This window comes from Saccopteryx leptura, chromosome 4, assembly GCF_036850995.1.
Source record: "Saccopteryx leptura isolate mSacLep1 chromosome 4, mSacLep1_pri_phased_curated, whole genome shotgun sequence".
NCBI lineage: Eukaryota > Metazoa > Chordata > Mammalia > Chiroptera > Emballonuridae > Saccopteryx > Saccopteryx leptura.
Window position 1 is genome coordinate 4,571,998 of NC_089506.1, and position 14,888 is coordinate 4,586,885.

At 50.2% G+C, this 14,888-nt stretch overlaps 1 protein-coding gene across 5 annotated transcripts; it reads right to left on the reverse strand.

Moving 5' to 3' along the window:
* Positions 1-1,925: 1,925 nt before the first annotated feature.
* LOC136402581 (corticostatin-3-like) lies at positions 1,926-13,021 on the reverse strand. 5 transcript variants are annotated; one of them, XM_066380087.1, is made up of 2 exons: positions 2,562-2,763; positions 1,926-2,184 (listed from the first exon to the last, which is right to left on the reverse strand). In XM_066380087.1, the coding sequence occupies exons 1-2, from the start codon at positions 2,731-2,733 to the stop codon at positions 2,057-2,059; spliced, it is 300 nt and encodes a 99-aa protein (XP_066236184.1). In that variant the 5' UTR covers positions 2,734-2,763; the 3' UTR covers positions 1,926-2,056. The 5 variants fall into 5 exon arrangements, 1 of the variants encoding a protein (XP_066236184.1); XR_010750995.1 differs by lacking the exon at positions 2,562-2,763 and adding an exon at positions 8,262-8,482 and having other exon boundaries at positions 2,051-2,184; XR_010750993.1 differs by lacking the exons at positions 1,926-2,184; positions 2,562-2,763 and adding exons at positions 7,656-7,887; positions 12,722-13,021.
* Positions 13,022-14,888: the final 1,867 nt, after the last annotated feature.

A 14,888-nucleotide genomic window follows, 5' to 3' on the forward strand; every position in this document is an offset into this window, starting at 1 on the left:
ATGGGTTTTGACAAACGCGCTTACCCGTGAGACCCACGTCCCCATCAAGACGTGAGATGCTTCCTCCAGCCCCCAGGTTACCTGTTCCCCTCCCCACCCTCCTCAGCTTGTCCCCGTCTGGCACATCGATGCTCAGAATCTGGGCATTGAGGTCATGACACCTTCCCAGCAGGGCAAGGACCCAGACTTGGTATTCTAACAGTTACACTTCAGAGCTTTTTATTATACTTTATTTGAAAGCGATGTTTCCCCATGATCCCCAGCTGAGCAGAGGGCATCCGGCCCCTGGGGCGGGGTGGCCGTGGGATGCTTCCCTCTTGTGGCTCACAGCATGAGGAGGACAGGGCCAGTGACCTTGCTGGCGCTTGGCCCAGAGCAGGAACTCGGTAACTTTTGTTGAATCAGTGGTCAGAGTCAACACGAAGAACAGAGGAGGCCTTGGTCACTGAGTGGGTCGGCGTGTCTGTGGGACCTCCGGGAGCGAGTGAGAGTCGGAGGCGCCATGTGGCCGGCGGACAGAAGTCCGGGGTGCTGTCCGAGGACAGTGTGGACTCTGGGAATGAGAAGAGGCCTCGTGGCTCCCTCGGCGACAGGCAGCCGCAGAAGGCTGTGGTCTCCTGTTCCTAAAGGGGGGACGTGCCCTCCCATTCCGTACTTGAAATGGACTGTAATCACCCTTTTCTTGTTGCTGCATCTGACGCCTGGGCGTCTGGGTTCTGCTGACCGAGGAGGGACCAGCACTCCCGGGGTTAGCTGATTCCTAGAGAGAGAGTGAACAGAGCTCGGTGTTTTCTTTGTCACAAAAATGCAGATCTGTGCCTCTATGTCAATCACCAGAGGAAAGCCAGAGACAGGGCTGTGTGCTGTGAACCCAGCGCCCCAGAGCGGAACCCCACGTCCCTGCGGAGCGTGCGCAGTGTGCGGAGTGGGCTCGGCCACCAGCGGGAAGGAGGAGGCGGAGTTCGGACACAGGACGCTTTGAGCTCAGGGTCGAACTCACCGCTCCAGGGATCAACCCAAGTCCTCATCCACCTGAGCGCGCTGGTGGGACTTTGATGCAGTTTCACAAACAAGGCGAGCCTTCTCTCTGGGGTCGGAAACGGCTGTAACCGGGCAAGCCCCGTGACGCTGGCCCAGTCACGTGGGGCCAGCACGCGCAGGACGGACAGGGGAACAGGTGCAGGCGGAGCGAGCACGTGCGGCTGGAGAAGACACACTCGCTGTCTCCTTGCAGCTTTAGGCCGCGCCTGTTTGCAGAGGCGTTTCTTCACACTCTCCCTTCCGGGAGCCTGCATTTTGAAATAGGACCTGGGTTTTATTGTTTGCACGAGGAGAGTCCTGACTTGTCAAACATCAGAAAGGCACAAACGCGGAGAACTGGCTATGAAGACGGCATTTCGGACAAAAACCAGAAACTGAGGGCAAAGGTACAAGGAGCACAAGCTGGGTCTTCAAGCAAATTGTGACACTTTTCTGTGTTCCTGAGACCCGGCGTGAGCAAAGCTGATGTGAGACCCACAGAGTGTGCCGTCCCATAGGGCAGTGTCCCCAACCTCCGGGCCATGGACCAGTACTGGTCCGTAGGCCAATTGGTACTGGTCCTCAGAGAAAGAATAAATAACTTACATTATTTCCGTTTTATTTATATTTAAGTCTGAACTATGTTTTATTGTTAAATAATGACCAAATTCCCTCTGTTACATCCGTCTAAGACTCACTCTTGATGCTTGTCTCGGTCACGTGATACATTTATCTTTCCCACCCTAAAGGCCGGTCCGTGAAAATATTTTCTGACATTAAACCAGTCCGTGGCCCAAAAGAGGTTGGGGACCACTGCCACAGGGCACTCGGGACAACTTCTTAGATGAGGGAACCACACCAATAAGCCGTTTGAAAAGAGAACGAAACAAAACAAAGCCAAACACTGAGTTTAATGCTTGAAGTTTATTCTGGAGAGAGAAAGGAGAGAAGGGACAGGTACACACTCTGAGAGAATAAATGCACTCTCAGGTCTTCAGTGGAATGTCATAGTGCTCTGGGTCTCGGTCCCCAAAGCTCAGCGACAGCAAAGTTTGTATAGACGGCCATTGAGTCTACAGGTCCCAGCTGGACGCTCCCGGAAAATCCCTAAGAAGCCACGATGGCACTGTCGTCGGCAGTGGCAGACGATTGTTTTCCTAGTTCCTAGAGAAGGAAGAGGGAGCTCAGGCACAGTGGGGACGGGCACAGGGAGCAGAGGCACAGCCAGTAGCAGGGACATCTACTCAGAGGAGACCTGTCTACTATGGGAGACCACACCTGCTGGGTTAGGGTGAAAGGTCACGTGTCTGTGTAAATCACAAGCACTGGCTGACTCTGCGTTGGTCACACAGAACCCTGTTGGTCTCTGACCCAAGTCCATCACGTCCGTGCTCATTCTCTGCCCCCCCCATCCTCCTCTCCCCTCGGGGTACCTGCTTTTCTCCCCCCTCATCCCACCCCCGACTGTGAGCCCGGACTCCATGCCCCTTTGATAGGTCCTCTGATGGGGTCAGACCCTGTAGCACGTGGGCAGGTGTTACCTGAAGCTTCTCGAACGATGCGTTCTTCTTCTGTGAAGGAAATGGCCATGTCCTGGTCCTCGGCCTCAGGCTGGTCCTGGGCAGGCACCTGGTCAGCTGTCTCCCACAGGGACTCAGCCTGGGCCTGGAAGGCCAGGAGGAGCAGGGCAGCGAGGAGGGCGAGGGTCCTCATGGCTGAGAGTCCCTGGAGGTGCGGGTCGGGTGGGAGAGCAGAGTGAGTGGTGGGGAGGGCAGAGCCAGCCTGCACTTATAGGGGGTGGGCGGGGCTCAGTGACCACAGCGCAGTGAGGGCAGTAGGGCCTCTGGCTGCTTGGGGCCAGGGCCACCTGGGCCCCCAGCCTCTTTGATGCTCCTGTCCCCGCCCCTTTGTGGCAGCATGTGTCCGTGGGCTCAGTGTCCACACTTGTTTCATGTTGATAGTGATGATGAGGACCTGGTGTGTGTTCTGTGTGCCATCTGCTTGGGTATTTACCTTCTAATGTTCAAAGAGGACAAGAAATAGTGCTCTCATTCAGTGAGTACAGGGAACAACGTTCTTCTGTGTCTGATGTGAGGCCCTGCTCATCTCTGTAGGCCCCGACCCTGGGACCAGACCTTCCTCCACTGGAATAGAAGTTTTGTTCTCCACGTTCAAGGACTGTGGGGGAGGTTTGCTGGTCCTGGGTGGGTGATCTTCTGAGGTAGAGGGGACAGTGACTTGGCCTCTGTGACATGAGCTCAGTGGGACACAAGAAGGGACATGGTCAGAGTTAAGCTGAAAGATTCATTCTTGGACGTCAGTAGAATTTAAACATATCACATAAATTGCTGTCCAATGACTTGTGTCCTTTTGGACAAATAGGCAACACAACAAAGTTCCTGCAACCTGCTTCTGATATTTTTGATATTTTAAAGTAAAAAAGTAATTATTGCACAAAAAGAACATTCGAAAGGGAGGTGAGTGATGAGTGAGACTATCGGTCCCCCTCCCTGCGCCAGCCCTCCACCTGCTCTGCAGGGGCCACCAGGGTCCCCGTGTTCTGAGTGTCCTTCCTCATCCCAGGCTTTACCTTGAGCACTGTTCTAGCAGCGCACAGGACTGCGACCTTGTGTGAACCGTGTTATATCATCCCATCGTTTTCTCTCTCTTTCTTCCCTTCCTTCCCTCCTTCCCTTCCCCTTCCCCTTCCCCTTCCCCTTCCCCTTCCCCTTCCCCTTCCCCTTCCCTTCCCTTCCCTTCCTCTTCCCTTCCCTTCCCCTTCCCTTCCCTTCCCTTCCCTTCCCTTCCCTTCCCTTCCCTTCCCTTCCCTTCCCTTCCTTTCCCTTTCCCTTCCCTTCCCTTCCCTTCCCCTTCCCTTCCCCTTCCCTTCCCTTCCCTTCCCTTCCCCTTCCCTTCCCTTCCCTTCCCTTCCCTCCCCTCCCCCTCCCCCTCCCTTCCCTTCCCTTCCCTTCCCTTCCCTTTCCTTCCCTTCCCTTCCCTTCCCTTCCTTTCCCTTTCCCTTCCCTTCCCTTCCCCTTCCCCTTCCCCTTCCCCCTTCCCTTCCCTTTCCTTCCCTTCCCTTCCCTTCCTTTCCCTTTCCCTTCCCCTTCCCCTTCCCCTTCCCCTTCCCTTCCCTTCCCTTCCCTTCCTTCCCCTTCCCCTTCCCTTCCCTTCCCTTCCCTTCCCTTCCCTTCCCTTCCCTCCCCCTCCCCCTCCCTTCCCCTTCCCCTTCCTTCCTTCCTTCCTTCCTTCCTTCCTTCTTTCCTTCCTTCCTCCCTCCCTCCCTCCCTCCCTCCCTCCCTCCCTCCCTCCCTCCCTCCCTCCCTCCCTCCCTCCCTGTCTCCCTCCCTCCTTTCCTCCATTTCTTCTTTCTTTTCTTTTTTTTGAGAGCGGCAGGGAGAGAGAGACAGGTACACTGTGTTGCTGCTGTATGTGCCTTGACCAGGGATTCAAACTGGCAACCTCTGTGTTCCAGGACGGCACTCCAATCAACTGAGCTGTCTGTTCAGGGCTTAATTTTTTTTCCTCTTTATACATAGACAGAAGGGAGAAAGGGGAGGGGAAGGGAACCCAACAGTGCTCACGCACAGGGCAGGCATAAACGTCCCTGTGCTCACCCATTGTTGTCACCCATTCTTTCCCAGGGGCCCTGTGACTCCGCAATGTCTCCATTCCTTCTTCCGGCCCGGGATCTGGGCAGCGTGTCACACGCTTTCTTGTAGCTCAGAGTGACCAACAGACAGAGTTCTCACCAATAAGTTTAAATTCTGAGAGCTTAAGCATTAAAATGAATTTTGTTATTTATTTATTTATTTATTTTTAGTGTGAGAGAGAAGAGAGAGATGAGAAGCATCAACTTGTTTGCTTTTTTTAAAAATTTTATTTATTTATTTATTTATTTATTTATTTATTTATTTATTACAGAGACAGAGAGTGAGTCAGAGAGAAGGATAGACAGGGACAGACAGACAGGAACGGAGAGAGATAAGAAGCATCAATCATTAGTTTTTCATTGCACCTTAGTTGTTCATTGATTGCTTTCTCATATGTGCCTTGACCACGGGCCTTCAGCAGACCGAGTAATAACCCCTTGTTGGACCCAGCGACCTTGGTTCAAGCTGGTAGGCTTTTGCTCAAACCAGATGAGCCCATGCCCAAGCTGGGGACCTCTGGGTCTCGAACCTGGGTCCTCTGCATCCCAATCCGACGCTCTATCCACTGCGCCACCACCTGGTCTGGCATGTTTCAGTGCTTTTGTTGATCATTGATTACTTTCTCATACATGACTTGGCCATGGGCTTAATCCAAACCAGTGACCCCATGTTCACTCCAGTGACATTGGGCACAAACCAGCCAATTTGGGCTCAAGTCAGTGACCATGGGATCAATTCCATGAGTCCAGCTAAGCTGTTGACCCCATTATGGAGCTGATGAGTCAGCACTCAAACTGGACACCTTGGGGTTTCAAACCAAGGACCTCAGTGTCCCAGGTCAACACTCTATCTACTGTGCCACCACAGCTCAGACAGAATTTTACTATATATATATATATATATATATATATATATATATATATACACACACACACACAATAAAATAAAGTGTTTTTACTGGTAATAATTGTGCAATGCTATTGTTTAATATTTTGCTCCGTATCTGTACAAGTACAAAAGGACCTGGACTTGTGCAGCTCTGTTCTGACCAGGAAGAGGACAGTTACCGGATATGGATGGTGGAACAGGAAGATGTGGCATGTCCATCCTGAGACCAAGTTGAGACACGACACCCACACCCTGTCCTGCCCGCATGCAGATTGCTGTGACTCGGGAAAAACACTCCTTACTTTCTGCCGGCCCTGGTGGCTGGGATCCCGGGGCCCTGGTGTGGCTGAGAGCAGTCTGCACCTGGACTGTGAGGTTTGGGATCTTTCCAATGTGATCCGTAAGAACTCCCACCCCAGTGGGGTCCAGACTTTGTTTCTGTCACGAGTGTGCAGGGACACACATTCCCATGTCTAGGAAGTGCCTGGATTTATTTTCTCCAAAGATACTTTCTGATTGACATTGGTTATGAAAAATGAAATAGTTGGTCCATTTATTTCAGTAGGTTGTTCAGATTCATTTTTAAATTCAGGAAATGACCTCTTCGTCCAAGTACTGCAGATCATTTCAGAGTGTGTCATTTCCCTTCTGCCTCTTTCTCTTTGTCTGCAGATAATTTGCAGTATTATGAGGCTTTTAAAAGTTTTGGTAACTTATGAGTTTTGTCTCTTTCCCACTATAATCTGTACAGCCTGGTCTCCCATGGTCAGTGCTCTCGTGTTCTGGAGGTGGGAGCTGAGAGGGGCACATGGTGACTGAGGGTGAAGGTTCAAAGTAAAGTGTTTCTCATTCGACTGCTTGCAGGGAAAGGTCACCTGCAGTAGGAGTGGCCACAGGGCAACCAGCACGTAGAAGGTTCTATGAGAACAACACAGCCTTAGGGTGGAATCCAAGTTCCTGGCTTTAGGACGTGTGTGGCGACCTTGGATCAGGGAGAGGCGGGCAGAGAGGTGCTTCTCTTCTGGAAATAAGGCTTCTCTGTGTTGGTGGATTCCCTGCAGCCTCCCTCTCAGCTCAGGACCAAGCGCCTGTCCGTGCATTGATACAAATATATCATTTCTTGCTAGGTTATATTAGATTATATTAGAATCAGTACGGGATCACTGTAACTGGTAGACTGAATCTGTTTAAAGAGAGATAGAGTGCGTTGAGACCAACAGTTTTCTTCGACATTGGCTCATCTACCTTTCGTTGTCCAAATGAGGACCATTGAGTTCACGGACACTGGGCATCTGAGCTTTACCAATGGCTCTGAAAGTCCCCTTTCTCAGTTCATTATTTGGGACCACCGATGCTGGCCATTATGCTCTGGTTTTGGTGTGGTTCTTACTTTTTAGTGTTGGTGGCACCAGGATTTTGAGTGCTAGAGGTGGGAACTGACAAGCAATAATAGTAACTAATAGTGCTGTTCAAGGCATGAGACAGTTGACATCAACTCTTGTACCGCTCATTGGGCTAATCTAACCATTGCATCCAAGGGGGACTATTTATTTCACTGGTCTTTGGGCATGACCCACTGTACTGAAGGGCTTATTGTCATTGTTTGAGACCACAGATGCTGGTTAATAAAATGTTTTTTTTTTTTGTGTAGTTCTTACTTTTCTTTACTGGTGGCACCCTGAAGCATTAGTTCACTCGATCTTGTTGATACAGGTAGGAAAATGCACATGTGACTGAAATACCTGCTTATCCTGAGAAAATATACATATCAATGCCTTTTCCCATCTTAAAATTAAAGAACATGTAACACAGTCCATTGGAACCACTTTTCCTGAAGTCAACCAGACTTTTGATTCACTCCAGACACTTTCCTCTTTTTAGTTTTATTATGGATGGATTAAATTTTGTCTGTTAGGCTTGCTGTAATTATGTTCGTATTCGCTGGTTTAGTTAATGCCATGTAATACTCAAATTGTTCATTATTGCGATGGAAAAGCTGTATAACTTAATATACACCATTTAGGGCAGAATTGTTGATATGGTGAACCACACACGTAAGAAAAATGAAACGTAAAAAAATAGGCAAACAGTGAGTTTAATGCTTGAAGTTTATTGTGGAGAGAGAAAGGAGAGAAGGGATAGGTACACAGACTAAATGCACTCTCGGGTCCTCAGTGGAATGTCACAGTGCTCTGGGTCTCGGTCCCCAAAGCTCAGCGACAGCAAAGATTGTATAGAAGGCCATTCTTCCTACAGCTCCCAGAGAGACGCTCATCTCTATTGCATCTGGCATTTCTGCACGTGCAGACGGTGACTCTCCGAAGGCCTGCGGAGGGAAGAGAAGGATCCGGCACGGTGGGAATGGGCACAGGGAGCAGAGACACAGCCAGGATCAGGGACATCTACTCAGAGGAGACGTGTCTACTATGGGAGACCATACCTCCCAGGTTAGAGTGAAAGGTCACATGTCTGTGTAAATCACAAGCACTGGCTGACTCTGCGTTGGTCACACAGACCCATGACCATCTCTGACCCGAGTCCATCACGTCCATGCTCATTCTCTGTCCCCGTCCTCCTCTCCCCTCGTGGTGCCTGCTTCTCTCCCCCCTCATCCCACCCCCTACTGTGAGCCCAGACTCCGCGCCCCTCTGACAGGCCCTCTGATGGGGTCAGACCCTGTAGCACGTGGGCAGGTGTCACCTGAAGCTTCTCGAGCGACGCGTTCCTCTTCTGTGAAGGAGATGGCCATGTCCTGGTCCTCGGCCTCAGGGTGGTCCTGGGTGGGCACCTGGTCAGCTGTCTCCCACAGGGGCTCAGCCTGGGCCTGGAAGACCAGGAGGAGCAGGGCAGCAAGGAGGGCGAGGGTCCTCATGGCTGAGAGTCTCCTGGAGGTGCAAGTTGGGTAGGAGGGCAGAGTGAGTGTGGGGAGGGCAGAGCCAGCCTGCACTTATAGTGAGGTGGGCGTGGTTCAGCGACTATAGCACAGTGAGGGCAGCAGGGCCTCTGGCTGGCCTGGGGCCAGGGCCACCGGGGCTCCCAGCCTCTTTGATGCTCCTGTCTTCACCCCTCTGTGGCAGCACGTGTCCCTGGGCTCAGTACCCACACTTGTTTCATGTTGATAGTAATTATGAGGACCTGGTGTGTGTTCTGTGTGCCATCTGCTTGGGTATTTACCTTCTAGTGTTCAAAGAGGACAAAGACTAGAGCTCTCACTCAATGAGTACAGGAAACAATGTTCTTCTGTGTCTGACATGGAGCCCTGCTCATCTATGGAGACCCCGACCCTTAGACCAGACTTTCGCCCCAAGGTTGTGAAGCATCTATTCTGTATGTTCAGGGGCATCACTACCCTTTGAGGGAGGATTTCAGGTCCTGGGTGGATAGACTCCTGGGGCTCAGGGGACAGTGACTCAGGCTCAGGGGCAGTGAGCACAGTGAGACACGAGGAAGGACTTGGTCAGAGCAAAGGACAAGTAGACATGTATTAAGGGCATCAGTAGAATGTGTGCTCATCACATAAACCGCTCACCAGTTACTTGTGTCCTTTTGTAGAAATAGCAAAGACAATGAGATTGTTGCAGACCCTTCCTGAGATTTCTGGTGTTTTGTTATAAAAAAATATTAATCTGTTCACACAGGAGGTAATTCAAAAACTAGCTGAGTGATGGGGGAGAAGCCAGTCCTTCCTCCCTCGCTGTCCTCCCTCCGTTCTGCCGGAATCTGCACGGTCACATGCTGCCTTTTCTATTTCTTTTCTTTTTAAGAAAATTTTCCCATTGATTTCATGAGAGAGAGCACGTGCACGCTCACACTGGGAGAGAAGCATCCACTGCCGTTCCACCTCGTTCTCCCAACTCCCTGTGCACTCATTGTTTGCTTCTCCCACGTGTATTGACCCGGGATAGACCCAGCACCTCAGGGCTCAGGGACGATGCTCTATCCACCAAGGTAGCTGGCCAGGGCCTCTGTCTCTGCTCAACTCAGGCTTTAGCCTGGACACAGTTAGGTCAGCACACACAGAACTGCGTCCCTGCTTTTACAGCATTATACTGTCCCAGCGTGAGATATATCTTTCTTATTGATTATTAAATTCTGATAATTTTGTTATTTTTAAACATTTGCATTTATAATCGTAACTCCTGTGGGTATCCTTTTAAAACATCATCTTGCTAGGTCTGAGAAGCTTTTGGATAAAAGTCTAGTAGTAGATTGGGAGGTGCAAGAACACTTCTAATATGTTTAGAGACATTCATTTATTGTCCTCTGCAGAGGTCACTCTGACATCAGTCACCAAACATATGAGCCCAACTGCTGCCCACCTTCAGGGATAGGTGTTTAACAGGCCCTGTGATTCCCCAATTTCATCCTCCTTTCTTCTGGCCTGGACCCAGGGCACCAATGTGTCTGTTAGAAATACACCGAATGGGCCCTGGCCGGTTGGCTCAGCGGTAGAGCATCGGCCTGTCGTGAGGGGGACCCGGGTTCGATTCTCGGCCAGGGCACATAGGAGAGGCGCCCATTTGCTTCTCCACCCCCCTCTCCTTCCTCTCTGTCTCTCTCTTCCCCTTCCGCAGCCAAGGCTCCATTAGAACAAAGATGGCCCGGGCGCTGGGGATGGCTCCTTGGCCTCTTCCCCAGGCGCTAGAGTGGCTCTGGTCGCGGCAGACAGACCCCCCCCCCCCGAGGGACAGAGCATCGCCCCCTGGTGGGCGTGTCGGGTGGATCCCGGTCGGGCGTTTGCGGGAGTCTGTCTGACTGTCTCTCCCCGTTTCCAGCTTCAGAAAAATATGGAAAAAAAAAAAAAAAAAAAGAAATACACCGGATGTCCCAAAATTCTAGCACTCAGAGTGAGCAATAAATGCTGTTTGATCTGATGAAATGTAATGTCTGAGAAGGGCCCCATTTTAAATAATAAAATGAATTACTGTTACTCCTTTATAGTATTGTTAAGCTATTGTTTTATATTTTCTCCACATTTCCGCATGGAGGATGGGAGCACCTGGACTGTGGCCGCCGTGTCTGACCAGGAAGAGGACAGGAACTCGACATGGACGGCGTAGCAGGAAGAGGCGAGGTGTCCGTCCGTCCTGAGAACACAGGTGAGCTGTGTCCCCCACATTCCGAGCTGCCCACAGGCAGATTGCTGTGACTCGGGAAGACCACACTTCACACTTTCTGCCAGCCCTGGGGGCTGGGATCCGGGGACCTGGAGTGGCTGAGAGCAGTCTGCTCCCTGGACTGTGAGGTTTGGGACCTTTCCCAACCTGATAGGTAAGAACTGCTGTCCCCAAAGAGTCCTGGCTTTGTTTCTGTCATGTGTCAGCAGGGAAACACATCTCCATGACTGAGGGGTGCCTGAGTTTGTATTCTTAGAATGTCCTTTCAATTTCAGCATCTGTTTTGGATAATAAAATAGTTGGTTGATTTATTTTTGTGAATTTAAAGATTTGTTTTTAAAATTGGGACATAATCTCTGTGTCCTAAGTACTGCAGATCATTTCTAGAGAGTGTCATTTCTCTTTGAGCTCTTTCTCTTGTCTACACAGATACTTTGTGGGTTTTTTAAAATGTAGTTTAAACATTTTTATTGTTAGTTTCTGCATTTTGTGTCTTTCCACTAAAGTTTGTAAAGCTTGGTCTTCCATATGTTAGAGCTTTTGTGTCCTGCTGGTGGAAAGTGACAGTCTCATGGAAATTGTGAGTAAAGCACAAAATATACAGAGGGTTGAGATCAATTCTTTCATGGGACTTTGAGCTAATGTAACCATGTGTCCAAAGGGGTCTCTTTATTTCACTGGTCATGGAGCATGACCAGGAAGAATTACGTAATGGTTTCCGGTCATCATTCAGACTACCAACCGTGGTCAGTATACTCTGCTTTTAGTGTCATTGTTACCCTGTCTGTTGGTGATACTGTGAAGCATTAGTTCACTCCATCTTGTTGATACATCTATGAAAATGTGTATGTAACTGAAATGTCCGCTCATCCTAGAGAATATCTACACATATCAATGCCCTCTGCAGTCTTAATACTAAAGAGTGAACAGCATGCCCCTTGGGTCCACCTTTCTTGGAGCCCCAGCCCCTGCTGGTGCACTCTGCAGAAGTGTCTCAGTTCTGAGTTTCACTATGAGTGGGCTATATTTTGTAGACTGAAATTGTCTTACATAAGAACTCTGTTCAAGTTTTTGAGAGCAGCGTGACCACTGTGAGTGGGTGCGCGGATTAGTCAGGGTGGAGATTGTGAACAAAGAAGGGGGAAAAGACGAAAAAACTCATGGACAGAGACAACACTGTGACAATGGCTGGGGGACGGTGTGGGGGGAAGGGGGAAGGAAAAGGGGTTGGGGATTAACGGTGATTAAAAAAGAATAAATTACGTTTCCTTTGGCTGGTTTGTGTGGCTGTGTGATGCTCAAATTGTGTATCACGGGGAAGCAACAGCTATTAACTTAGTGTAGCCCATTCAGGACAGAATTCTCTGTACAGGTGACCACACAGAGACGAATAGTGAAGAAGAAAAGAAAAAGCATTTAGTGAGTTTAATGCTTGAGTTTATTCCGAGAGTGAAAGGAGAGAAGGGACAGGTACAGGGATAAATGCTCTTTCTGGTCTTCAGTGGAACGCTGCAGTGCTCTGGGTGTGGGTCCACAGAGCTCAGTGACAGCAAAGTATGCCGGGGTGGCCGTTGATCCTACAGTTCCCCTTGACACGCTCAAGGAAATTACAAAAGGATCCAGGTCGACATTGGCAGTTGGTTATTTTCCGAAGACCTGAGGAGGAAGAGGGGGTTCAGACACAGAGGACACGGTCACAGGTGCAGAGGAACAGCCAGACTCATGGAGATCTCGTGAGAGTTGACCTGTCTACATACCACAGACAGTACCTGCCAGGTTAGGGTGAAAGGTCACGTGCCTGTTTAAATCTTGTGAGTGTGTAAATCACAAGCACTGCTGACTCTGCGTTGGTCACACAGACCCATGACTGTCTCTTATGAGAGTTCATCACATCCATGCTCATTCTCTGCCCCGCCCCCATCGTCCTCTCCCCTCGTGGTGCCTGCTTCTCTCCCCCCTCATCCCACCCCTGACTGTGAGCCCAGACCCCTCTGACAGGCCCTCTGATGGGGTCAGACCCTGTAGCACGTGGGCAGGTGTCACCTGAAGCTTCTCGAGCGACACGTTCCTCTTCTATGAAGGAGATGGCCACATCCTGGTCCTCGGCCTCAGGCTGGTCCTGGGTGGGCACCTGGTCAGCTGTCTCCCACAGGGGCTCAGCCTGGGCCTGGAAGGCCAGGAGGAGCAGGGCAGCGAGGAAGGCGAGGGTCCTCATGGCTGAGAGTCCCCTGGAGGTGCGGGTTGGGTGGGAGGGCAGAGTGAGTGGTGGGGAGGGCAGAGCCAGCCTGCACTTATAGTGGGGTGGGCGGGGCTCAGTGACCACAGGGCAGTGAGGGCAGTGGGGCCTCTGGCTGGCCTGGGGCCAGGGCAGCTGGGCCTCCCAGCCCTTTTGATGCTCCTGTCCCCACCCCTTCGTGGCAGCACGTGTCCGTGGACTCAGTGTCCACACTTGTTTCATGTTGATAGTGACGATGAGGACCTGGTGTGTGTTCCCTGTGCCATCTGCTTGGGTATTTACCTTCTAGTGTTCAAAGAGGACAAGGAGTAGAGCTGTCATTCAGTAAATACAGGGAACAACGTTCTTCTGTGTCTGATGTCGGGCCCTGCTCATCTCTGGACGCCTTGACACTTAAACTCAACAGTTGCCTCAATGGAGTGTAGGGTTCAACCTGCAAGTTGAGGGTCATCACTACCCTGTGGGGGAGGTTCTAATATCTTAGGTTATAGGCTCCTGTGGTGGAGGGGACAGTGCCTCAGGCTCAGGTGAGGTGAGCACATGGGACACAATGGAGGAGTTGGTTAGAGCAAAGAAGAAGGACTCAGGGTTAAGGACGTCAGTAGAATCTGTGCTCATCACAAAAACCGCTTACCACTTACTTAGGTTCTTCTATGAAAATAACAAAGACAATGAAGTTTCCAGAGCCCATTTTGAGATTTGTGATGTTTTTTTTCTAAAGTATTAATTTAGCCCTAGCTCAGACATCGAGTGTATTTCCAACAGACACGTGGCTGCCCAGAGCCCAGGCTGGAAGAAAGGAGGATGAAATTGGGGAATCACGGGGCCTGTTAAACACCTTTCCCTGAGGGTGGGCAGTGGTGGGGCTCATATGTTTGGTGACTGATGTCGGGGTGAGCTCTGCAGAGGACAATAAATTAATGTCTGTTAGATGTATAAGATGTGTGCTTGGACCCCACAATCTCCTCCTAGACTTTTATCTAAATAGAGTCAGAAATAGCAAGATGGTGTTTATAGAAGTATACTCACGGGAGTTATGCTTATAACTGGAAATGTTTAGATAACAGAATTGTCAGTATTTAATGATAATAAGAGAGCATTGACTGATGACAGAGCCCTGGCTGGATTGCTGGATTGTTAGAGAATTGTCCCGCAGCTCAGAGGTTGCCGATTCGATCCTCGGTCAGGGCACATGGAGGAACATATTGATGTTCCTGTCTCTCCCTCCCTTCCCTTCTAAAATCAATAAAACAGACATTTTTGAAGAATGATGACATATATCACACTGGGATGCTGAACACTGTAAACATAGTTACGCAGGTCTACGCCTGCTGACATGAGTGTGACAGGCTAAAGCCTGTGTTGAACGAAGAGACAGAGGCCCTGGCCAGATGCTTTGATGGATAGAGCATCGTCCTGGAGCCCTGAGGGGGTGGGTCTATCCCAGGTCAGAACACGTAGGCGAAGCAATGAATGAATGTACAAGGAGTGGGAACACCTAAGCAGAAGTGCAAGTTGATGCTTCTCTTGTTTGCATGAGCGTGCATGAGCTCTTTCTCATAAAATCAATCAATAAATTTTCTTAAAAAGAAAAGAAATAGGATATGCAGCATGTGACAGTGCAGGTTCCCATAAAACGGAGGTAGGACAGCGAGGGAGGAAGGACTGGTGTTCTCCCTCAAAACTCAGCTACCTTGTCAACTTTCCTTTGTGCATAAATTCAAATATATATATATAAATATATTCTTATTCAGTGAGACGAGAGGAGGCAGAGACAGATTCCTGCATGGCCCTGACTGGAATCCACACAGCTAGCCCGCTGGGCCTGCGTTCTCCCCATCTGGGGCCATAGCTTTGTTGCTCAGCAAATGAGCTCTTCTTAGTGCCTGAGGAGCAGGACATGGAGGCATCCTAAGCACTTGGTGCCAAGTCATTTCAATCGAACAATGGCTGGTGAATGGGAAGAGAGAGAAA